Raw genomic sequence first — 24,785 nt, forward strand, 5'->3', positions numbered from 1 at the left:
TTACCGAACACATCTCAATCAAAGACCTTGTGTTTGACTTCCCTTAAGCCTGCTGTGTTTCTTTACCCAAATGAAAGTGGAGAAATGGGAAACGTTGGGTGCATGTGAGTGTGAGTGGTACTTTCCACTATAAATCTGGAATCATTTGATATGACTTGAGAGGCGGAGAAAAAGCTTTTTCTAATTAAAAAACACCAACGGTACTGTTTCCTCAGCAGAAGAGGGGAAAAAAAACGAACTTCATTATTTTTAGCATTTAAGATCACATTATCCCAGGTGTAGGACTGTAGACATATGGGAAACCAGGACTATAAATATAAGGTTTTGAAACAAGTCCAAATACATAAATAAATGTGCATTTTGTTTGTGCAGTTGTTTTGTATGCTGGTTTCAAATTCATAGATCACTGAAATTCTAGAATATTCTCCTATGCAATTTTAAATATATATATATAAAATGAAATTTTAAATATATATCAAAGTTACATAGAATGATTAAGTCAATACATATTACATACAATAAATAAATAATCTAAGACAGTCATAAAATGAGATTTTAATAAATTTTTTATTGTCAATAACTGATAATTCCCCCCCACACTTTTTCCATGAATTGGGTTTCATTTTAGTTTTACTGTTTAAATTTAGCTCAAAACACCTAATAATGGCCAACTGCCAACTTTCCTCATTTAATGTTTATAATAGTTTAATTGTTTTTCGTAGTCAAAACGTATGTTAGATATGCATCTATAAAGAATTGACTGTCAAAAACAAACTACAGTAAACAAATATTTACTGTAGTTAAAAAAGTGAGAAAACTATCCCTAGTCTATATTTAGGCCTAGACATAACACTCTTCCACCACATGAATTCCCATCCGCTTGTTAAACAAAACAACTCACAAGCTTGCAGAGCTAAGCAATTCTCTAAAACTGCATGGTTGTCTGTTCGATTGCATTCTTTATGTTGACAGAATGACCCATGAAGACTGAACAATGGAACAAACAGATGATTCGAGCTGCGATATCAAATAACACTGAGCACTAAATCCAATTAGCGAGACAATTCGACAATGTCTCTGCATTCTAATGCAGCGACAGAGAGAGATAGAGACAGAGAGAGAGAAACTGTGCTCTTGTTTTAGTGCAGTAAACAGTTGCTGCCAACTCACTTTTACTCTAACATTATCAATCAACCCAATCAAAGCCAAGATGCTGTGCAAGGCAGTCAGGATTTAATCCAGTAAAGCAGGAATATCAATTAAAGAATTAGTCAAATTAAAATATTAAAGGCAGTGATTTATGCAAGTGGCGAATCGATTAGCATATTAGTGGATTTTTATTGCAACTTAATTTAGAGCAATTATTCCTAAGCAACTACCAGTGTCAGAAGCGGCTGCCAATCAAGTGCCTCTTGATAATTTGCATCCACTGGCTAACCGAACAAGGGAAGAGATATACATTAAGAGGTTTGGCCAGTGCATGACTGCTTTGTCTAAATTCGGTTGGCTCAATATGGGACTCTGGCCATTTGGTTGGCTGAGCACTGGCCTTCTGTTTGGGGGTGTCTGGGTTGGGGTGGGGGGTCTGGAGATTTAGCACTTTTTGTTGACTCAGTGTTGGGCTTGGCATCAGCAGCTGGCACCAAGAGAAGACTCAGGAGCACATACCCGTCCCCATAGCCGCCCTCGTGGCACACGGGAGAGAACACATCCATCTCTATTAAGTTGTCATGCCTGTTTTCAAGAACTGCTTGCTTTGCTAATTTTCTACATGAGAAAGACAAACAATTAGAATTAAGGTCGTCAGTGCTTTCTGGTGATGAGACAGTCAAGGTATTTCTAATTATGAGTTTGGCAGCAAATCCAGAGAGAAAGAGCTTCCCAGACGGCAGACAGTCATAGCTGAATGTACACCGAATGAAAGACAGACCCACACACATGAGAAGACTCATAAAACAAGTATACTGCAGTTTTATGTTCAATGTATCAATCCGTTTTCCTCTAAATGGAAGCACTAACATGCTCTGATATGGAGGAATATTTATTACGGTGAATAGAGCCACAGAATTACTCAAGCACACTGAATGACTGTAAAGTGTTATTGGTAGGCTCTCTACATCCTCTATGAGCTAACTGTGAGAATATATTAATTACTATACTTCCTCTACGGTGAATAGCATCCTCTGAGCGAGGAATGGGAATCTCTAGAGATGCACATAATCTGAAGCAGTGGTTTTCAATTGGTTGGTCATGACCCTGAAATGATAGGGCTCAAGGCAGCAGGAAAAAAGCAATGCTAAAGGTCAAAAATAAAATGCAACTAACCATGTAATTGTGTATTGTTAGGATATAAAAAAGGCTCATCAACTTTTATGAGGGAGAAAACAATTCCCATATCTTTTGTTGTTGACATCGAAGGCCGTGTGTGCAACATATTCAAATGTATTTTAATGAAAATGTATCTGTGACTTGTTAGAAGCAAGTCAAACTAGGCAGATGCCAACATGGAGAGGTTTTGTGACAAGCCCTCATCCTCAAAAACCTACAAAGGTAAAGGTAAAGGAAAATATTATCCAGAATACATTAAATACTGGTTCACTTTGGTTTGTGCTGACCACAATGTGTTTATGCAGTGAGTTACTGGCTGCTGAGACAAAATAATATATTTTTCAGTGTCTGAAGGATGTTTTTGCTTATTTATACATGCTAAACTATTTTAGCATTGTGCCAGTCAAAGTCCAAAAAGTGAAACCATATGAGAAACACTAATCTAAAACCATGGGGCAATGTGGAGTTCTTCATTCCTCTCCACAAATTTTCTTGCAGGTTGAAAACTGATGCATGGATTCCAAGAGTAATTCAGTACGACTTTGCACATGACCTCTTGGTGTTCCCACATAACACCACCATGACCTTCGCTCTAACCAACTCACCTTGCTGACCTCATTGCAGGAGTTCAATTCTTTACTTAAAGTTTTTACAACAAGTGGCTTGCTGACATGTAACTCAATAACACGACTTGACCATATGTTCCTAGGTCTTGAATTATACTTTTTGAATTACGCTTTTATACAAACCACACAACAGCTTTTAAAATGATTTATATGTAGTTTCAAATTCATTTTTGCCCTACCTTTCAAGACAAATGAATATAAAAAGAGATAAAGACAAACTCTGGGAAATTTAACATTGGAAAGACCAATTTAAGTCACTTTGTCATGAAAATTCTAAATATTAATTACATATTATTATGACTGCTGACACTTTCAATTCACTCTATCCTCACAGTTCACATGGCGTATATAGTCATATAACATTGGGTTTCATCGCAGTTAAAAGAATCATAGCAATAAGAATAAATGTGGCGCGGGCTTGAAAATAGTTTTGAATTACTTTGAATGCCGAGATTAGACTCTTAGTAAAATGTTAATACAAAGTACATACAACACCCACTTAACAAGAGATAATAGAAGACATGTGATGGAAACCAGAGATAAAATCTCCAGCTGTAGTATCTGTGGACTGACTGGGGCATCTAGTGTTTGGGTAAGACAGGATAACGTTCCTTTGACACAGAAGACAGCGAACAGGGATTTCGGAGCATGAGGGACGAGATAACCATTGTTAATTGATTACAGCAGGCATGACATCAGGCTGGAAATTGCTATGCTAATCCATGTATCTCCTTTTGCGTTTGTCATCCTCTGACAAATGCCTTCACAGAAGATTTAGGAAGAGGGAACGTGTAAAAGAACTGGAAAATAACTTGACAATGCTAATATACGGTGGCGTAATCGAAGATAGTCTACTTAAAAGAGAATATAAATTCTGAAATTTTCAGACATGGAATTACTATATGACACAGTGAAATGTTTAGATGAACTGCTGAAGGTGGAAACTAAATTTCTACTCTTCTGACAAAGGACCTACGACCTTCAGAATTAATACACACATTTCTTTTATATCAGTTTTATGCTTCATTCATGCTAACCAACAGCCCTGTGCTTCACACTTTCTAAAAAACTATATAGTTTTTAGACCAACTATAGACCAATATCAAATCTTCCTTTTATAGGAAAGATTATTGAAAAGGTAGTCTTTAATCAGCTGAACAACTATACCTAACAGCCTGTGTGTTGAACAAATTCTGAATTGTTCCTCTAATGATATTTACGTAAAACAGCCACTAAATAACGTCAAATGATAACTTATCCCAGTGCAAGTAAATTAGCAAAACGTGTTTAAGGACTGGATTGTGCAATTTTCTCCAAAGGCTAATGCAGTCTACTGATTTTTTTTTTCTTCATTTCTTCAGCCAGCATCTTCTGCCTCAAACAAATCAATGGACTTGTTCAGGAACACATGTTGTGAAGCGTTTGCATTTCCACTCTCTGCCAGTACGTTTTCGTCCATTTACTAGTGCTGTAATGTTTTTCATTATTTTCATCTAAACTTCACTGTTGTGCCTGTCGGGGTGCTGGATGCTTTGTTTATTTTAACTCTAAAAGTCAGTCTGTGTCATGTAAACAGTTGTTAAGTAAGCTCCATGTCTAACTTGGAACACGGCACCTTTTGAACCAACGCTGCCACGCAGACATGCAACAATTTGTGCTTTCGAGCGTAACTGAACGAGTGTGTTTTCAGAGTGTTTATCTGATACTATACCTAACAGCCTGTGTGTTGAACAAATTCTGAATTGTTCCTCTAATGATATTTACGTAAAACAGCCACTAAATAACGTCAAATGATAACTTATCCCAGTGCAAGTAAATTAGCAAGACGTGTTTAAGGACTGGATTGTGCAATTTTCTCCAAAGGCTAATGCAGTCTACTGATTTTTTTTTCCTTCATTTCTTCAGCCAGCATCTTCTGCCTCAAACAAATCAATGGACTTGTTCAGGAACACATGTTGTGAAGCGTTTGCATTTCCACTCTCTGCCAGTACGTTTTCGTCCATTTACTAGTGCTGTAATGTTTTTCATTATTTTCATCTAAACTTCACTGTTGTGCCTGTCGGGGTGCTGGATGCTTTGTTTATTTTAACTCTAAAAGTCAGTCTGTGTCATGTAAACAGTTGTTAAGTAAGCTCCATGTCTAACTTGGAACACGGCACCTTTTGAACCAACGCTGCCACGCAGACATGCAACAATTTGTGCTTTCGAGCGTAACTGAACGAGTGTGTTTTCAGAGTGTTTATCTGAAAAGATGCAGCACTATAGTAGGATTTACAAGCATCTGTGAGTGTCATAGACCCTACTGACTGTGTGTGGTCCAGTGTGGTCTTCCTCAGTTTGATCTCAGGACATAAACAGAAATTTTATCTCTCTTGCTAACATCTACAGAAATCTACATAATGCTTTGTCAATATGAGTGGACGACCGCCAAATTCATTTTGAGGTTATGGTGTGACCACTGAGACAGAGAGAGAAGAACAAAAACAAATAACAGTGTGTAAGTTGAAAAAGAGACAGAAAGCAAAACAATGGGGGTGAACAACAATGGACTAAAGAGCAAAATCGTGCTGTGGTTGACACGACAAAACGTTAAAGAACAAGACGGCCACATAGTAACAAAAAAGTGAGTGGTGAGGAAAACAGAGAAACAGAGGGAAAGAACATAAAGGAAGTGTAGCTGTTGGATATTCCTGTTTTGGGACCACTGTGTCCATGTGAAGGGCCATGAAGTGAACTCAAGCGTGGCGGTGCTGAGGCAGGTGTGTTATTGCTGGATCTCGTAACACTGTGTTTGCACTGGCGCTGGTGCTCATAAAATATAAACTCAAAATCAAGCCACTCATTAATACTCGCATTCCTGTAGACCTTAGTCAGGGTACGTGTCATTTTTAATTTAATGCAACTGAATACAAGGCTGTGAGGGAGATGTACAGTCTGTTAATATCTACATTTTACAAACAATTTTTGTCCACGGTTGTCACAATACCAATATTCTAGTAGTCTACACCGATAGAAGTGAAATTTCACAATTCTCAATATCAATTTTAATACCACAGCAAAACCTATTAACATTATTAATTAAATAAATGCTATTAAATTTAAATATCAAATATAACCATTTCTCAATAAATGAACATAAAACACATTTTCCAAGTAATCAATTAAACAAATATTATAAGAATCATAAATATAACAAATATAATAAAATAAATATATAGTACTTGTTAGAAGATTAATATTAATAACATTATTTGAATAATATTTTCAGCAAGAGGATGCCTCTAAGAACACATTAAGGTCTAATGCATAGATCCAATATTTTGCTTTTTTATATTATTTTAGGACAAACGGACTGTATTTACATCAATACCTTTTCAAAATGCACATTTTCATTGAGAAGTGAATTTGACCATTAATGCATGAAGCCGTATTAGGCACTGTCTGTACTGCAGTATTCCTATAGAAAGGTACTGTTTTACTGTACATTTACATTTACATTTATTTCAGTATGAACTTGGAACCATTTACATCCCGAGCATTTTCAGAAAGACAATTTTCAATGTGTTGTTGGCTTGATACCATTAGCCACTGAACAGATTGTACATATATCCCTCAAAGCCTCACTCTCATTTACATCAAATTTAATATTCTGTCTATCCGGACTAAGGTCTATGGCTTTCAGGCTGTGGAGGGGAAGTGAGGCTGTGTCTCTTTCTCTTGACTGCCTTTTATCAAGTATTTTTAAAGAATGGCAGTGAGACATTAAGCACAATGACAGCATCACTTACCAAGTGCTTCAAGAAAGTTGAACGTTTCTCTCTCTGCACTCACCCCCACTTTGTCTGTCTTTGTGCTTATATCACGCAGGATGAATGAAAGGAGTGCTAGATGGTAACATCGTTTAATGGGGGAGGCTTAGTCATTATATATACAGTGTCTCTAGAAAGAGTAGATCAAAAACAGAGAGAGGCCATTATGGCGCTAACGTGCAAACCCCCGAAACAAAGCGTTCCCTTCTGCTAGTGTTTAAAGACCCTTCAGTGTATCCTCCGAGCTTACAGCCTCACTGATTTATGGGGGAAACACAACCAAGCCGTATCCTCCCCTAAGCTTGGCGAGGCCTCAGTCACTCACATTCTGGGATGTTAGCAAGCAGAGTCAGCAGAAGCACTTTTTTGACGCTGCCATATTATAAACCGCTTTATGAGACTGATGATAAACAGAAATAAAATTTTGACTGATGCTGGTCAAATATTCCTCTATGTGTGATGAATGTAAATTATACTTTGAGGCTTGTTATGTCTATGCTATGATGTCTACTAGTTAACTGGATAGTGGCTGCATTATAAATAAAATCCCTGTAGTCACACTGCTTTGAGACAGATATAAAGGTCACGTGTCCTGCTGTATGAGTAATGTCAAATAAAGGACCTTTCCATAACACAGGTCACACTTTGGGATGCAACTGTGCTGGTGTTTGCGATTGCGTAACTGACCTACTCTCCAGCGGCACATTGCTGCCCAGGACCCAGCTGTCCTGCAGCGGCACTGACTCGGGTGTGGTTTGCAGTTCGGCGGGGAGGGCGGCCGGAGGGGCCGGGCTCACGTTCCTGCGGCTGCTCAGAGAGTTGTGGTTCAGCGCCGTCACCAACGGCTGCTGCTTGTGCGGGGGCGGCACCGGTGGCAGCGTGGACTGGCCCTGCTGGTGCTGATTGGACGGTTGCTCTGTGGGAAGAATCAAATGGAATTGGGTTAACCAATGGCAAACCGGTGCAGTAATGCTGTGCAGATGTAAGCAGTTGTCCTTGGTAATTAATCGTGGCAAATGTGTCTGGATGAATGGGCTTTTGCCAAAGAACATCTGGGACATATTACAGTAGGGTGATGATGACTTTAACTATTTAGTACCCTTCCCCACCAGCTGTCGAACTGATGACAATGACAAATATGCACGCACCCGTACACATATAAGCATATGATTGAGACGACTGAACATCCGCTTTCACATGTGCCGGGACCCTGGCGGCACTTATCTGTCAAAATTGCAGTAAATCCAGCCTTGGGTTTGTTTGGGAGTGCACAATGTTAACGAGAAGTGTACAGGGCAGCAGTGTTTGGGTAGAGGAGCTTCATTGCCTGAGCTTAAAGTGCAGTCACATTATAGATAGTTCAATGAAATTTCATTGGGTAAGAAAGTTAATTGTCTATTGTCAATAATAGGAAGCACAGCTCACACAGAATTCAAACCAAACAGCTTTACCAAATTGAACGTAAGTGAATCTGCGTGGGGAACGGATTTCTATTGCGATGACTTGATTTTGCTAAATTTCAAAATCCCTAGAAAAACTTCTTCAACCTTAAATCTAGTTGCAACCGTTTATTTGTACTATTTTTACCATACAGGAAGTGGCCTAGACAAAGGTAGTGACACAATGTGCATTTACTCATTACTTCCCCTTTTTCTTGGCATCTTTCTGTCATTGTCTTGTTTCCTCCTCTCTCCTAAAGGCTTCATGCAGTGAATGAGACTTGCTGGGTCTCATTGCCAGAGGCACATAATCAGAGCCTTAAAAGCACCTTTGCAAGCTCCTTAACACACAAACTGGTCATAGCGCAGATGTGAGAAAAAGGGGAGGTTTTAAGGACTGATTAAGCTGTGTACTTAGTATTAACCTACAACTAGCTACGTCTATTTCAAGTCAGGGATCTTAAGTGGCATTTTTCACACTGCAAGGGATCACGTCCTTCTTTAAACCTCTGGTGAGTCAAATCTAGAATGAGAAATTGAAAGGCAGTGCAAGAGATTATGTGCTGTAACTTGAGGCCAAAAAATATTTTTTTCCTTGAACACAGATAAGATGAAACACAATGATATGTATGCGAAGCAGCCTTTCCAGAAAGACAAAATCATTGCTCAACTTACTGCTCTCTGCTGTGTTACTCATATGGCTGTCTTTGATGGTAGTTTGATACAGCAAGGTTGCTATAAGAGCTAAGCAGAATGACAAACAGCGAGCAAGTGAGTGTGCACTGCGGTTGAGAAGCTTCTGGCAGATTTGGACTGCAGCAGAAGAATTCCCTTCTGGTGAGACAGGGCCATTTTGTGCCGTCTTTGACCTTTTCTAGTGCTGCTTGTATGTGTCTGTTTCATTCACTCTCATATCCTGTTCATCTCTTTGAAACATCTACAGGCTTGAAGACACTCATGCTAGCAGATTATAATACAGTAGTTTATAAGAATGGCTTTTGACAAGTGCTCTAGACTTATTATCTGCTTGCACCTTCAAGAAGAACCCAACTGTTGCCATTGTGTTGTGTTAACCTCCATGTGTAAACTGTAATCTTACCCAAAACTGTGTGTATGCATGTGTGTGTGTGATAAAAAAACATTCTTTAAAAAAATATTTAAAGGATTATACATCTTACATTAGTACTGGGCAAAATGATGTTAACACTGTTAACATGGTATTTTCCAAATAATATTTTCATAGCTTATTTTGCATTTATTACCTTTATAACGCCTTTATTTAGCATTTTATTTACTTTTTCATTTTGTTTTAAAATATTCTTAATATTTTTTTCTCACATAGTAAAAAAGTAACGTGTAAAATATACAGCAAAATTGACAGAAGTTTGAAACCCCCCTGCTGTAGATTGTTCAAGGTTGCCAAGCAACATTGGAACTTGCCACATTATTATAAATTTCAACAGATGTGCGGTCACAGGTGTGCAAGTATGCATACATTTTACTATGGTTTCATGAAAAGATTCAGAGGTTGAAATTCCTGCAAAAATAAGACTATTGTAGTCTTAAGATTAAGAAAAAATAAGATGTATACTGTTAGCGTGATATATACGATTTTTGTCAAACAGCCCACCCCTAATGATGATGTGATTCTAGCCCGGCGGTTCAGGTGTGTGTGGCTGATCATGAATCAAAGAGCTCAACAGAGGATGTTCTGACCACCCCCGCAGTATACTGGGATACAGTGTGCTTTCTTCAAGTAAAAATGTGATGTGCTGAGCGAATGCAGGAGAGTAAGAAACTTTTGCTGAGAGGCTGAAAGAAGAAGACAGGTGTGGTGTGGATTGCTTAAGGCAACACACAGGTACATGAGTGCAAATCTGTTGGGAATCACAACATATCTAGCTTCAAGCTTTTGTCTGAGGTCTGTACACATGTTCTGTATCTCCCCTAAATGTCATCCACACAACCTCCCCATCCCCCCCAAAATGGATTGATCTATTCTTTGACCAAAACAAAACAAGTACCTGAAACCCAGAGGTGGTGAAAGTGCACAGACAGCTTTCAGATTGGATTCTCATAATGTCCTCGGGGAATGCTTGCATACATTTCCGTAGTCTAGGTGTACACGTTCCATTGGGTCCTATCTACTTTGCAGCTGCCGGCTTCAAAGAGCACAACAACAAAATCAAAAACAATGGAGGGAGAGGAAAGAGTGAATGCTGAGCCTGTTAAAAATCTATTTTCTAGCCTCCTTTGCCACCGATGGCGCATGGTACCATTCACTCCCATGATAATCAGACTGTCAGGCATACAATTGTTGTGGGAAAGGCACTGTTCTGGACTCTGGATCGCTATTGGCCCCAAAAGTAAACACAACTCTATATGCTTCATGTGTCATTAGGCCTGGGGAAGATACACTTTCAAATAGGTGTGGCAGAGGTTTAGCCCAAAGAACTCAAAGGTACACTGCAGCTCACAGGAGTGGTCTGATCAAAGCTTCTCAATGCCATTTAAAAGGAAAAATTCCTATAAATATTCCTAATGTATTAAGCAAATCTGTAAGATATAGACTCTGACATACACAAGGTAAACATATCTTGTGCTGAGGTTTAAAGCTGGTATCTATAGGTGCTATTTAGGTGTGCATTTCATAGTTAATATACTGAGTATAAGTGGAATGCTGCACTGGTCAATCAGATTGGCAAAAAAAAATAAATTCCAAGTATTGCATTAAATATTAAGACCTGTTTTCAGAGAATATATGTGACATCCTATTATTGTGAGATGACATAAAGACATAGTGGGCATCTTTATTTTTGATAAAGTCTAATCTTTTATAATGATATCTTAATGTTTTAAAGGGGTAATAGGATGCTATTTATATATATTTAAAGCAATTTTTTTGGGAAATGTAGAGTAGGGCTTGTTGTTTGTCATGTCTCCGATCACAAATGCAGACATGGTTTTATGTTTACGTGGCGCGATGCAACGACAATAAGAAGGGAGTATGACAGCCAAATTCAAATGATTGCATCTCAGCAATAGTTTGGAATAGAAAGAAGGCTGGAAGAGTTTTTATTGCATTAATTATAATGAAAATATTATCAGGCAACACTGACAAATTGTTTAAAAGTTTGTTTAAAACTAAATTTAGTGTATGCTTACAGCAAGAAAATAAGTATATATGTTTAAATATATTTACTGGAAAGCAAGAATGATTAAGAAAATTGGGTTTTGCAGTGCAGAACCAGACCTATAATTGATAAAGTAAAATAAAAGTTTTCACAGCATTTTAATCCTAGAAATTAGAGTTAAGACCTGAAGTCACTGAGTAGCCTGGCTAGCAGGAGATGAATGAAATAAAGCAAGAGTAAATGAAGTGAGGGAGCAGACGATCAAGTGTGCTGATCTGACACACTCAACATTTTCAGCAATTGCTCACCTTATCTCCATTTAATATCAGGGGAGAAAGGTACATAATCTATTTAGTTTTACAATAGACTTGCAGACACACACACACACACACACACACACACACACACACACACACTCTCAAACAACAAAATACTGTGGGGCGACAACTTTATGGCTGTTCTCTGAGACAGCTACCCAATACATCTCAATTACGCTGCCATATGCTTGCAACACAGGTGCCATTCCACAGCGTGGATGGACATTTGTCACACAGTAGGCCCTGTTAGCCCCATCGTGTCTGTTGCTCTCCAGGGACTCTGCATACAGAACCTTTACATGACCAGCAACACTGACTTAAGCCCACTCTCTGACCTCCAGGTCTGACCCCTCTCATAAACCCATCTATGCTCAGACGACAGCCTCTGTTGATGGCAAAGTGTAACCCAGCCTGTGGCTGGGAGAACGTAGTCGTTGGAGAAAAGGCCTGGTTATGTCAGTCCCAGACGATGGGATGGGACAGATGCAGGTTTTATGGCACCGAAATGTGATCACTGATGGACAACCCTGACTGCCGTAACTCGTGGGACGTGGCCCGTCATGCTCGTGTGCAGCGAATATTTTAAGAGCCCTTTTGATTAGGATTTCACAGGCAGACTTGAAATTACAGCCAGTGCAATTTATCTCTTAATGGGGTTGAGTGATAGCTATTCAAAAAAAAAAAAAAAATGAAAGTGCAGCTTATCTGTACCAGCACATCTCAGGCCCGAGCTCGTATTTCAGAGCTGGTTCATCAGCAGACATCTGACCTGTAGTGGATGCATGTGTGCGGGAGACAGTGTGTGCAAGGAAACGGAAATACTAATGCCCTGACACCCAGAGTGTCAGTGCTTATATCCGCGCTGTCAAACTCTAAATTACCTCACATGTCCTTCACCCACACCTGTCAGAAAGCTGGGAGCACTCAGAGAGGCCTGTCATATCAAACATCCACCCCCCTTCTAGTCTTTTCTCAGTGCTCATTTTGTAAACCTTTCCTCCTGAAAGAGGTTTTACAAAAGGAAAGGCCTGAGTCGCTCAATGGGGAGCGTCCATCAACGTCCATCAATGTCTCTTTGCTGGGTCCGCTCACAATGGCGGAGCCAGGCGAAGGGGGCGCGATGTAGTCAGACAAGAGTTGCGTGTTGTGGGAAGGAAGAGAAGTGAATGGCTAAATGGAGTCTAATAGAGCTGTGAGAGGCAGAAAGCCAAAGGAGGACTGAGTTTTTGAGATAGATTGACAGTGGTGCTTCCACAGTGGGACATTCATAAGGCTAATGAGACCATTTATGTACGGTGACATAACTTGTGTGGCTGAAATGAGTGTAGGGAAGAGAGAGGTTTGGTTCGTTCGTTGGTTGGTATGATGCAGGATGGGAAACAGAGGAAAGGACAAGGTGGTGTGCCATGGGGTCTGTGATTAAAGAGAGTGGTACCGTCTCTGATTTCTAGAGCACATCTGGGCCGAGGCTAGGGATATGCCAGTATCAAATTTTCATGTTTCGATTAATTGCTAATGCTTTTATCACGGTATACGGTATTATCACGATATTGAAATTTTGTTTTAAATGATTTCTAGAGCACATCTGGGCTGAGGCTAGGGATATGCCAGTATCAAATTTTCATGTCTCGATTAATTGCTAATGCTTTTATCATGGTATACGGTATTATCACGATATTGAAATTTTGTTTTAAAAAAGTGCTGTCATAATACAGTATAACAGGTTTAATAACTTTTTTCTTATAACAAAAATAACTGAACATTTAAATGAAATAAAGCAATACAGAAAAATTTATAAAGTTAAAAGTTTTACACAGATTAAAGTGCAAAAGAACTATAAAGACCAATAGGTATCACTTTACAATAAGACCTCATTAGTTAACCTTAGTTAACGCATTAACATTCACAATGAGCAATAGCTTAATTTGCAACAGAAGTTATTAATAGTTTAAAAAATACAAGTCTTAGTTCATGTTAGCTCATTAAATAACACAGTTGCAACTTTCGATTTTAACAACCTGTTATTAAATATTGAAATACCTAAGATTAATGAATGTTCAGAATAATTTTTCATTGGCAGTTTAAATGAATTATTATTATTAATATTTCTGCAGTTTAGCGCCATCTGTTGTCAGAGAGTGAAAGTGCGCTTTCATCCAGAGCGTCTCTCACATGTTCCGCCATGTGCTTCTCGTCCGGGCTTGTTTACCTCAGAGTGCGTACGCGTCTTTCACGCAGCATACAGCGGTGTTGTGCATTTTGACCAGTTGATGGGAAAAGTATTCTTAAAATTCGGAATAATTTGTAATATATAATTATTCACGGTATTTAGAAGTGCCCACGATAACAATATCGTGCATATTCATTACCGTTATATATCGCATTACCGAATACCGGCACAAGTCTAGCCGAGGCTAAACTCACTGATGAAGATGGCCATCAGCTCCACTGCCCTAGATTACAAAACACATGCTTGACTTAAAGGATCAGTTCAGCCAAACATGAAAATTCAGTCATCATTTACTCATGTTGTTCTAACTTTCTTCCTTTCATGCAGCGCAAATAAAATTTTCTTTTTTTAAATAAAGTGCTGTTCACTTTTTTCCATGCAATTACAAGGAAAACACCTTAAGAGTATCATAAAAAAGATGAGTAGACGAGTCATCCATACGACTCATCTACCTTATTACAACTCTTTTAAAGTCATACAATAGCTTTGTGTGATAAAAATACCAAAATACATTGTTAAAAGTCATTATTCACTGATAATCTTCATCGTCAGTGGACTGTGACAATCTTGAGGCAGTGGGAATCTGATCAGTGAGAATAGTTCAGAACAGTTTGGTGAACTAGATTATTTAGATCATAATCAGAACATTATTACTTCTTCCATGACTTAAATTTTAGTCTGTTTTTCTCATAAAATAATTGTATAGTTTCAGAAGACTTGGAATAGAGTACATAAGTCAAATTGACTATGGGTTTGTAAAAAGTGAGTAAATTATGACATTTTTAGTGTACTATTCCTTTAACAAACATGCCACGAGAGAGTCATTTTGAAGGTTTGGAGCTCCTGGACGTGCATTTTCATAGACTGGTGATTGAGGAATTTGAACAAATGAAGACTGAGATGTCATGTCAGATGTGTTTTGAGTTGTTCTCGCTCTTTCCCTCTGGAGGATGTCTGAGAACGTCACTTTTTTGAAATGAAGAAATGAGAAGTTCAGTGGTACTTTATTGCGGCATGTCTGGCATTATGATAAGTGGGATTACTTGCTTTCCTAACTGAAAGGCCTGTAAAATGTCAGCTCTCTGTCGTCAATATGTGTCAAGATGCTAAATTGACATTTCAAAAGCGCACCAGTCGTTGAAAGCTAAAGCTGTCATTCATGGGGCTTGACAGGAATGGAAGGAAAGGTTATTTGTCAACAATGCGGCGGCCTGTCATGTTTCACCTTGCAGAACTTCTCTCAATTTCATTGGCGGGGGAGATTAATGCAGACCGCAGCGGGGAGTGGGTGGCCATGCAAAAAGCTGAGTGACATATCAAACTCTCAACTTCCTCACAGATAAACGCATTACACAAAGATGATTCGCATCACTGGAACACAATGCAGCCAGACACACAGTGTCAAGGCTTCGCTCAGATGCGCAGATCACAGACGTCACATCTAATGATGTCACAACAGGACAGGCGACAGAAAGAAACTGTTGGACGAGGTAGACGTTTGTTTAGAAATAATGTCTAGCAGAAGCAGGGGCACCGCTATGGTTTCTGGGCCCCTTGAACAGCATATTGACTTGGGCCCCCCTCGGTAGAAATCACGTTCTGGGGTGGAGGGGTTGGGGTGCCACCCTCGGTAGACAATGTGTTTGGGCCCCCTCTCCCTCATCGGGCCCTTGGAATCATTCTAACCATGCCCTTTACGGCGCCCCTGAATAGAAGACTCATGCCCCCTCAACTTTTTGAGCAAAGTGTCTATTTATTTATTTACTATTATTAAACTTAAAAAAAATTTTTAAACTGTAAATAAAACAATAATTTGATATTTAAATTGTGCTACTATTACTGGTAAAAATGTTTTGGCATATAATTTCAAATTTACCCACTATCATACTGTTTTAAAACGATGAAATGTTTTTGCTCCAGTAGAACAAAAGGAGCTTTTGTTCAAAAGTTTGAACTCTTTTCCGAACAACAGCACTGCTTGTTAATCATTGACTATCCAAGTCAATAAAATAATTCTGTTTGGTTAGGTTTATTTGCTTGTTTGCATATTTATTTTCAAAAAAGTATGCCCCCATACTAGACTAATTTCACAAGTTGCTTAAATAAAATAAAATAAAATAAAATAAAAATAACATCCCAGTGAGCAAAGAATAGCATGTTGCCCCTAAAAAATGAAGGGGGAAAAAAGGCAACAAGCAAAAAGCAACAAACTTTCTCAGTAAAGGTACATTCTATCCTGGGTTGAACAGATTAAAACTCTTTGAGAGCATGTTTACATCTGGGGAGCATGATTGCTTGTGGTGAGAGTGATTGTGAAGAACAATAAACAGGGAGCTTGATTCACATGAAAAGCTTTCTTGCCGCTGAATGCAACTTGAAAAAATAGCATTGCCCGGTTAGCTAAAAGCCAGAGATAAACTACAACAGATGCTTTACACTAAACCATCAATTTATGATGGTAGGCTAAAATCTGTGATTTTTCTGTAAAGGAGAGATCAAGTCTTTGTCACTGTGTGCAGGCCTTGTCTCTTTGTGTGGGATCTGGACAGGACACCATGTCCTCTGATCAACGACCCAGACAGAATTGAAAATGGCTCTATTGTGAAGCGTCTATGGCTGACAGGTGTGCGTGTATGTGTGCGGGCGGGTGGCAAAAAAGTGGCCCAATATGGGTGCATCGAAGAGACATCCATTCTTCAAAAAAGGAGGTGGGAAAAAAGAAAAAGGTGGGTGATTCAAGGTCTCTCCTGCTGTCTTTTCTTATTTTGCCACTGCTAGTTTGGATTTCTGGCCTCTAACAGCCAATTTAGCATCAACCCCCAACAGAGAACAGCCATTACCAAAGAGTAATGAACAGAGGCAGAAGGGACAGCTCACCACTCGACTCTCTCTGCAAAATTTCGACCAGTCTGTGGCACTGTGGGAGATATGTGGGCTCCCACCATCAAAGAACTGCAGACGGTGGCTTTGAACGGTTATTAATGGAGGTATGTCTGAGGTAAAGTAGAGGCCCCTCATTTTGGGCGGCGCAGCTGAAATTGTAGGTCAAGTAAATGGAAAGGAGGAAGCCGAGTTCCCTGTTCCTGCTCCCACTCGTCAAACATTCGGACAGTGTGCTATTTATAAAAGATAAATATCAGCAGGTTGTGACATTTATCTGCCTGGCTGTCTATGATTTTCTGAGGGACAAAGTGGTTTTTAAATATTGACAAACTCAAGGGCAAATCATTACTTGAAATCAATTGAACCTCTAGCCTGCCTGACACACTATGACGAGAAAATGGGGGGGGGAAAAGGAGTATTTCCTAAAAACGAACGGAAAGCGAGGGAGAGGGAAACAAAGAAAAGTAATTACACCATTCAGAAGGTTGTAAATTTCTCAAACTGTCAAAGTGCGTGTTGGTAGTGAAAGGCAATTTAAGATGTAGCAACGAAGTGGAGGGAGTCTGACATTAATCCTCAGCCTCAGAGCTGAATTGCAGGTTCATAATTTGGCGTAATTCAGAGTAATTGCTGTGGGGTTTAGAGGGATATTATTTATTTTTTTCCACTTTGATGAGTCCCCTGATATTACCACTTGGAGGTGAATTAAAGTGCAAGGTTGTATTTCCGAGGCAATAACGCATGAGTTGCAATGCTATATGAGATTGTATGCAACATCAAATTGAATGCAGAGCTGTGATAAACAGCTCCCTATCTGAGATGAGAAAACCAGAGGAAGTGTTAACCTTTCAACAACCTCAGGCCTATTGTCTTCCATCTGCTGAAGATGGGTTGGAAAATGTTTGTGGAATATTTTCCTTTCCTGTAGTATCCGTCTTTTCAGTACTAATTCAACAGGTTTAGTTTGGCTCACAGTGACCAGCAGGAAACTCATGAATACCCACGGTGAGAAAGCTCAAGGTTAGGGGTTTGCTCAGGCAGGGTGATCATTCACAAGCTGATGTGTAAGCTAATCGCTAGCTGAGCCAGGTGCCGGACAACCCATTACCTTGTTTGACATCGACAGCTCTTAGGAAGAATGAGCATTATTTAAAAAGGTGATGACGAAACGTTTTGGGTGGTAATGCATTTTTAATGAGCAGGTGAGAGCGAATGTTTTCTGCAGCAGACGGGCGCTGAGCAACACAAACACAAGACTGACGTGCACACGCACACGCACACACACACACACACACACACACACACACACACACACACACACACACGCACGCGCACACACCCACACACATGCGCACGCCTTTTAATGAGGGGAGCAGGGTTGAGTGTTACACTGAACTGTAACTGACATACAGTTGCGCTCCCAATTACATCCAACCTGTGCAAGGGGAGCGGAAGCTCTTCCTAACAGCCCAAAGAAGTAAATGTTACACAGAGAGAGGCAGACAGACAGGCAGAAAGACGTATTACTGGTGTCAAAAATGACTCCATGCAACCTTGGTGCAACCGCCCACAGACCTCAAGTAAGACAATACAAAAGGTTCCTTTCAGAATGAAACACAATATTAATTTTTAACACTTAAATCCATTATAAATAAACCAATGTGGAATCACACACAAAGTTGCATCACATTTGTGAGTGATGGAAGAAACTTCTAGAAAACACACAAGATGTGCTTTGTAGCAGCGTTTTTTCTTTTAACTATATATATTTTAAAATAATATTTGTACACACTCGCACATCTTTTTATATGATTATTTATATACATTATACATTTAGAACCGTAGTAAAGTGAACAAAACTACAAAATAACATTGTAGAGAAAGGATAAAAGGATATGTATATCTTATGAATATCTTGTGCACAATAAAACAAACTTTTATGTAGAAGTTAAACACATTATGTAGAAGTTTATCACACATAAAAGTTTTTTTTTACCCGTTTTCACCAAAATAAAATGAGATCTAGCTGTTATCTTGAAGACGACTTCCTGTTTTTTTGTATTTTGGGAACTAAACAGCTTCCAAAATCTATTTTCAGAGGTGTTATTCTAGCCCTAACCTAACCTCTTTCCAGAAAAAAGCACTTTTTGAGTGAACGATGCTTCTGATCTGTGTCCAACTCTGATTTATCAACATTTACAGCCCCATTGGACCGTTACTGTCCCCCATCTGGAGCTGGATCATACGGAACACTCTCATGTTCATTCTCCAGCAGGCACTGATGTGGTCGGCTAATTTCAAATGTGGCCCATACGCCAAACTTCTCTCCCTATTCACTGAGAAAACATGAAGGCAGCGAGGAGAATGGAAGTTAGCAGACAGAAAGTCAGAAACAGTAGGAACTTAAGCAACCCATGTGGCTGAGTGAGCAAGACACAGGAGTCTGAGGCCTCCATCGGACCCGGTAAACGTTATTGGAGTTCCTGTGCTATAAAATTGCTGCTTTCATGCCCACTGCACCTGACAATAGCAATCGGTGCGTGAGAGAAAAGGAGACCGACAGGCCTGGTGACCAGACGCTCAGTTTCAGAGAGTCCGCACTACGGTGTGCTGGCAGCTTCAGCAGACCCCTGGCTGGCTAACTGACAACAAGCATCTATGTTGGATGGGTTATGAAGGCAGAGGGTAATCGCTCTCGACGGACATAGCACTTGTTTGCTGTCTGTCTATCTATCTTACTGATGCGTATTCTGCATTTTAAGCAGGTTTTGACCTGATATCAACAGAACAGGGCATGCTTATTTTATAGGCCCTTTTCTCAACCTTTATTTTTACTCTCACAAAAAAGGAAAAGCAGGAGGTGCTTTGGGAAGTGTAAATGCAATGAATTGCTCAGGTCATGAATAATATAATACATTTTATACACAGACACTATTGTTTAAAAGTTTGGGTTGGTAAGATTTTTAGAAGATTTGAGAAGTCTCCTATGCTCACCAAGGCTGCATTTATTTGAAAGAAAAAAAAAAACGTAAAAAGTTACATTGTGAAATATTTGAGTAACTGTTTTACTGTTTTCTATATATAAAAATGTAATTTATTCCTGTGATGACAAAGCTGAATTTTCAGCAGCCATTACTCCAGTCTTCAGTGTCACATGATCCTTCAGAAATCATTTCAATATGCTGATTTAGTGTTAAAATAACATTTCTTTTTATTATTAACAAAGTTAAAAACAGCTTAATATTTTTTGTGGAAACCGTGATATATATATATTCAGGATTCTTTAGGAAATATTCTATTCATAAAATAAAATTCAAAACAACAGCATATAATATTTTTTTCTTTTTTTACATCTATTTCCAAAATAAATAAATAAATAAATAAAAAAATCTGACTGACCCAAAACTTTTGAACTGAGTATTTTTTTACTATTATTATTATTGTTATTATTATTATTATTATTATTATTATTATTATTAAAGCAATCAATGAGCAATTAATTGACTTTGGGTAAAAGGCACCTTAAATCTAAATCTTATAAATAATTTATAAATTGTGTGATTAATGACCTAAAAATATGAGTGTGTATATTTAAACAATTAAATAAATTATTAAATGCTAAATGAAAATATTAATCTATCAAGATTAATGAAGTGCAGATAAATAGCAACTAAAATAAATATGTATAAATAGCTGTGAATAATGTCACTTAGAAAAAAAAGTTGAATCAAAAGATAGATAGATAGATAGATAGATAGATAGATAGATAGATAGATAGATAGATAGATAGATATCCTTGAGCCAACTCGATGTTTCCTGTTCACTGTCCACTTTCCTGTTCGGCCTGAGTTCATGTCTTTAATATGGAGTGCTGCAGACAGGAGCTGGTGCACTGGCCTGCTGGTCTACTCTCAGACTATTAAAACCTGGCCTCTGAGGATGTGCACTAGAGCATTTTTTTCAGCCTGTCCCTCTCTCTTTCAACCCTGATTTCAGTTTGATCTGCTAAGTGGGCCGGGCAGCCCTGCATCTCCGCAATGATCAGCAACAGCACCTCCACTCATTACAAATATCGATGATCGCTTCAAATGATGAGTTGTCAGTGCTTGGAGTGCTTCCTGATCCCCACTTGACAGCCACACGCAAGTCAGCCTAAAAGACTCACTGGCGGTAAATGTGGGGTTTCCTAGTCAAGCCTGCATCGCTGTGAATCCAGATGGTTATCGAGAAAGCCCTTTACTTCAGATAAAAGCTCATCCATTATGAGTAGCCTGACACTGATCAACTTTTTTTTCTTCTTTTAACTGGAGCTGCTTTTGATTTAGGCATGGATTACATCGTATGGATGAATAGAAGGTGAGTTTTCTTTAAAAGCAGCATACTGTAAACATCTGGATATGTGTGGTCCTGTTTGGGCTCAGAACAGAAGTCTGTCAACCTTCCTGATGTCAGTGCATGGAGACATAAAGTCCTATATCCTATAAAGTGTTCTTAAAACAACATACTTTCCTTATGGACTGCAGAATGCATGAATAATACAGGAGAGACCTAAATTTAATTTGCCACGCTATTTCGCTGAATAAACAATGCTGAAGTAACTCCATGCATTCCTCTCATAAAGCAAATCTAATCATCCTCATTATGGATAAATACTAGGCCAAATGAAATTTTCTGTTTAAGGGAGGCTTTTAGAGGTAAAAATACATCAACACCAATGTCAACAACACAAGAGTGAGGCAAGTGGATCTAGACAGGTCTGCTGGATTCCGGCTTGGTTAAAGTGAACGGCATCTTGAACAGAAGATACAAGTTCTGGATTGGTTGGAGGATTCATTTATGTGTTTCAAATGTGTTTATGAGTTTAAAATGTTTTAAAGCCAATGTCTCACTGGCCAATTCGAAACAAATCGTTTCTGTCATTTAATGATTAAGAATTGAAAAGGGACAAAATAAATGTCTGTGACATTTCTCTTCAATTCACTGCCACAAGAAGCTCATAATTGAAACATAAAAAAACACCATAACAGACTATAGATAGATAGATAGATAGATATCCTTGAGCCAACTCGATGTTTCCTGTTCACTGTCCACTTTCCTGTTCGGCCTGAGTTCATGTCTTTAATATGGAGTGCTGCAGACAGGAGCTGGTGCACTGGCCTGCTGGTCTACTCTCAGACTATTAAAACCTGGCCTCTGAGGATGTGCACTAGAGCATTTTTTTCAGCCTGTCCCTCTCTCTTTCAACCCTGATTTCAGTTTGATCTGCTAAGTGGGCCGGGCAGCCCTGCATCTCCGCAATGATCAGCAACAGCACCTCCACTCATTACAAATATCGATGATCGCTTCAAATGATGAGTTGTCAGTGCTTGGAGTGCTTCCTGATCCCCACTTGACAGCCACACGCAAGTCAGCCTAAAAGACTCACTGGCGGTAAATGTGGGGTTTCCTAGTCAAGCCTGCATCGCTGTGAATCCAGATGGTTATCGAGAAAGCCCTTTACTTCAGATAAAAGCTCATCCATTATGAGTAGCCTGACACTGATCAACTTTTTTTTCTTCTTTTAACTGGAGCTGCTTTTGATTTAGGCATGGATTACATCGTATGGATGAATAGAAGGTGAGTTTTCTTTAAAAGCAGCATACTGTAAACATCTGGATATGTGTGGTCCTGTTTGGGCTCAGAACAGAAGTCTGTCAACCTTCCTGATGTCAGTGCATGGAGACATAAAGTCCTATATCCTATAAAGTGTTCTTAAAACAACATACTTTCCTTATGGACTGCAGAATGCATGAATAATACAGGAGAGACCTAAATTTAATTTGCCACGCTATTTCGCTGAATAAACAATGCTGAAGTAACTCCATGCATTCCTCTCATAAAGCAAATCTAATCATCCTCATTATGGATAAATACTAGGCCAAATGAAATTTTCTGTTTAAGGGAGGCTTTTAGAGGTAAAAATACATCAACACCAATGTCAACAACACAAGAGTGAGGCAAGTGGATCTAGACAGGTCTGCTGGATTCCGGCTTGGTTAAAGTGAACGGCATCTTGAACAGAAGATACAAGTTCTGGATTGGTTGGAGGATTCATTTATGTGTTTCAAATGTGTTTATGAGTTTAAAATGTTTTAAAGCCAATGTCTCACTGGCCAATTCGAAACAAATCGTTTCTGTCATTTAATGATTAAGAATTGAAAAGGGACAAAATAAATGTCTGTGACATTTCTCTTCAATTCACTGCCACAAGAAGCTCATAATTGAAACATAAAAAAACACCATAACACACTAGAATAGAGTGCTTGCAGCCATGACGTCAAAACCCGGAGGACTAATTCATTATGGAGCTCATCAAGATTTTCCTATGGGTTTTTCAAAATATTTTAAAAATATGAGTAAAACAAGGTTTATGGTAAATAAAAACTGACTTGGACAGTTTGCTCCACAATGTAAATTACACACAACCATACTGAAATTGCACATTTTGAAGCAGTTATGTTTCTAAAAAAACAACAACAACATAAGTTTGTATTAAGTAACTACATGAGAACATTTTGAGGTGTAAGTGTGTGCAGTTTACGTCCACAAAAGAAAAAAAACATCCAAGTATTGTCTAGTTATATTTAGCACAGAGCTTATTTTTCTCATGAATTGAATAACCCCATTATAAAAGCCCATAGGAAAATCTCGAGGGAACCCATGGTGAATCAGTCTTGGGTTTTGATGTCACTGCTGCAGCTCGATTAGGATAAAATTATTGGAGTAAACCAATCTGGTGTTTGTGAGGAAAATGTTTGGATCAGATCAGAGCAGGACACTGTCACATCAGATTTTCTTTGTGAGAAGAGCTCATTGGTCATTGCCAAGGCCTCATCTGACTGCCTTTGATACTTTCAAACTTGCTAGATGCTATCAGAGTGTCGGCAGGGAGCTGGGTTGCTGGGGCTGTTAACACTCGCCCGCTGAGAGACGCGGCAGAGACTCCCTCTGATTCTCCAATGACTATGTAAATGAAGCGTACGCATTAAAAAACGGCTAGTGGGACGCTGGCTTAAGATGATGTTGATGACAGCTGGAGCTCCTACGGCTCTCAAACAAAGACACAGAGGTCATGGTGCATGAGGACAAGAACACACCAGCAGAGTGTTTGTTTGTGTTAGCGTCTGAAAAGACACAAGATGAAAACAATAGCAGGAGGAGGCTCAGAGCATAGCTGCTGGAGAGATGGGAAGAGAACACATAAAACAAAATGCGCTCTGCGTAAAAGCACACAAATACTATTTGCGGCTTATTTTTTAAAAGGACAGTTCACCCACAAATGCAAATTTCATAATTTATCTTTAAAACCCCAAATAACTCTCTCCCGTGGAACACATAAAGAGTTATCTTGCACAATATTCAAGCTGCACTATTCCTTACAAAAAAGTGAATGGTGACTACAGCTGTCAAGTCAGATTACAGCAAGGTTTTCAGTGAATAGCTTCTCTACCTATAGTATGACTTCAGAAGACTATAGTGCAAATCATATGGGCTACTTTTATGGCACATTTATGGTGTTTAACCAATTTGATGCGTACATTTCTAAGCTCCATATTCTCCTATTTCATACTATAAATAATTCAAATATGATCATCAACAAAAAAACACATACACAGACTTTTTTTAAATTATTTATTAGATTATATATTTTTTTATTTGAAAAGTAGAAATGTTGCATTGACAACTAGTTAAAATAATTTGTTTTAAAATAATTTTTATATATATATTTGATTTTATTTCCATTTACGTTTATTTCAAGTAACACAAATAATTTTTTTTTATGGTTTTACTTTTAGTTATCTATAAAAATACTGCAGTGAGTAAACAATGTCAAAATTTTAATTTGTGAGTGAACTATTCCTTTAACTTAATTCAAAGTTCAGTAAAATCTAAATAACTTTTCTCAGTTAAAAATTTTGAGCATGCAAAATTGTTTTTTTGAGTGCAATATGTCGATACAAAATCACACAAACACACACA

General features: G+C 38.6%; 1 protein-coding gene across 1 annotated transcript in view; it reads right to left on the bottom strand.

The window, feature by feature from the left end:
* The window catches only part of LOC107559630 (teneurin-3-like), a 308,103-nt gene that overhangs the window by 115,886 nt on the left and 167,432 nt on the right, over nucleotides 1-24,785 (bottom strand). The window contains exon 6 of the mRNA XM_016243524.1: nucleotides 7,451-7,679. Within this exon, the coding sequence (XP_016099010.1) occupies nucleotides 7,451-7,679 (229 nt within the window). The remainder of the gene's footprint in view (nucleotides 1-7,450; nucleotides 7,680-24,785) is intronic.

Source organism: Sinocyclocheilus grahami, unplaced genomic scaffold (assembly GCF_001515645.1).
Source record: "Sinocyclocheilus grahami isolate Dianchi unplaced genomic scaffold, SAMN03320097.WGS_v1.1 scaffold693.1, whole genome shotgun sequence".
In the NCBI taxonomy this organism is placed as follows: Eukaryota; Metazoa; Chordata; class Actinopteri; order Cypriniformes; family Cyprinidae; genus Sinocyclocheilus; species Sinocyclocheilus grahami.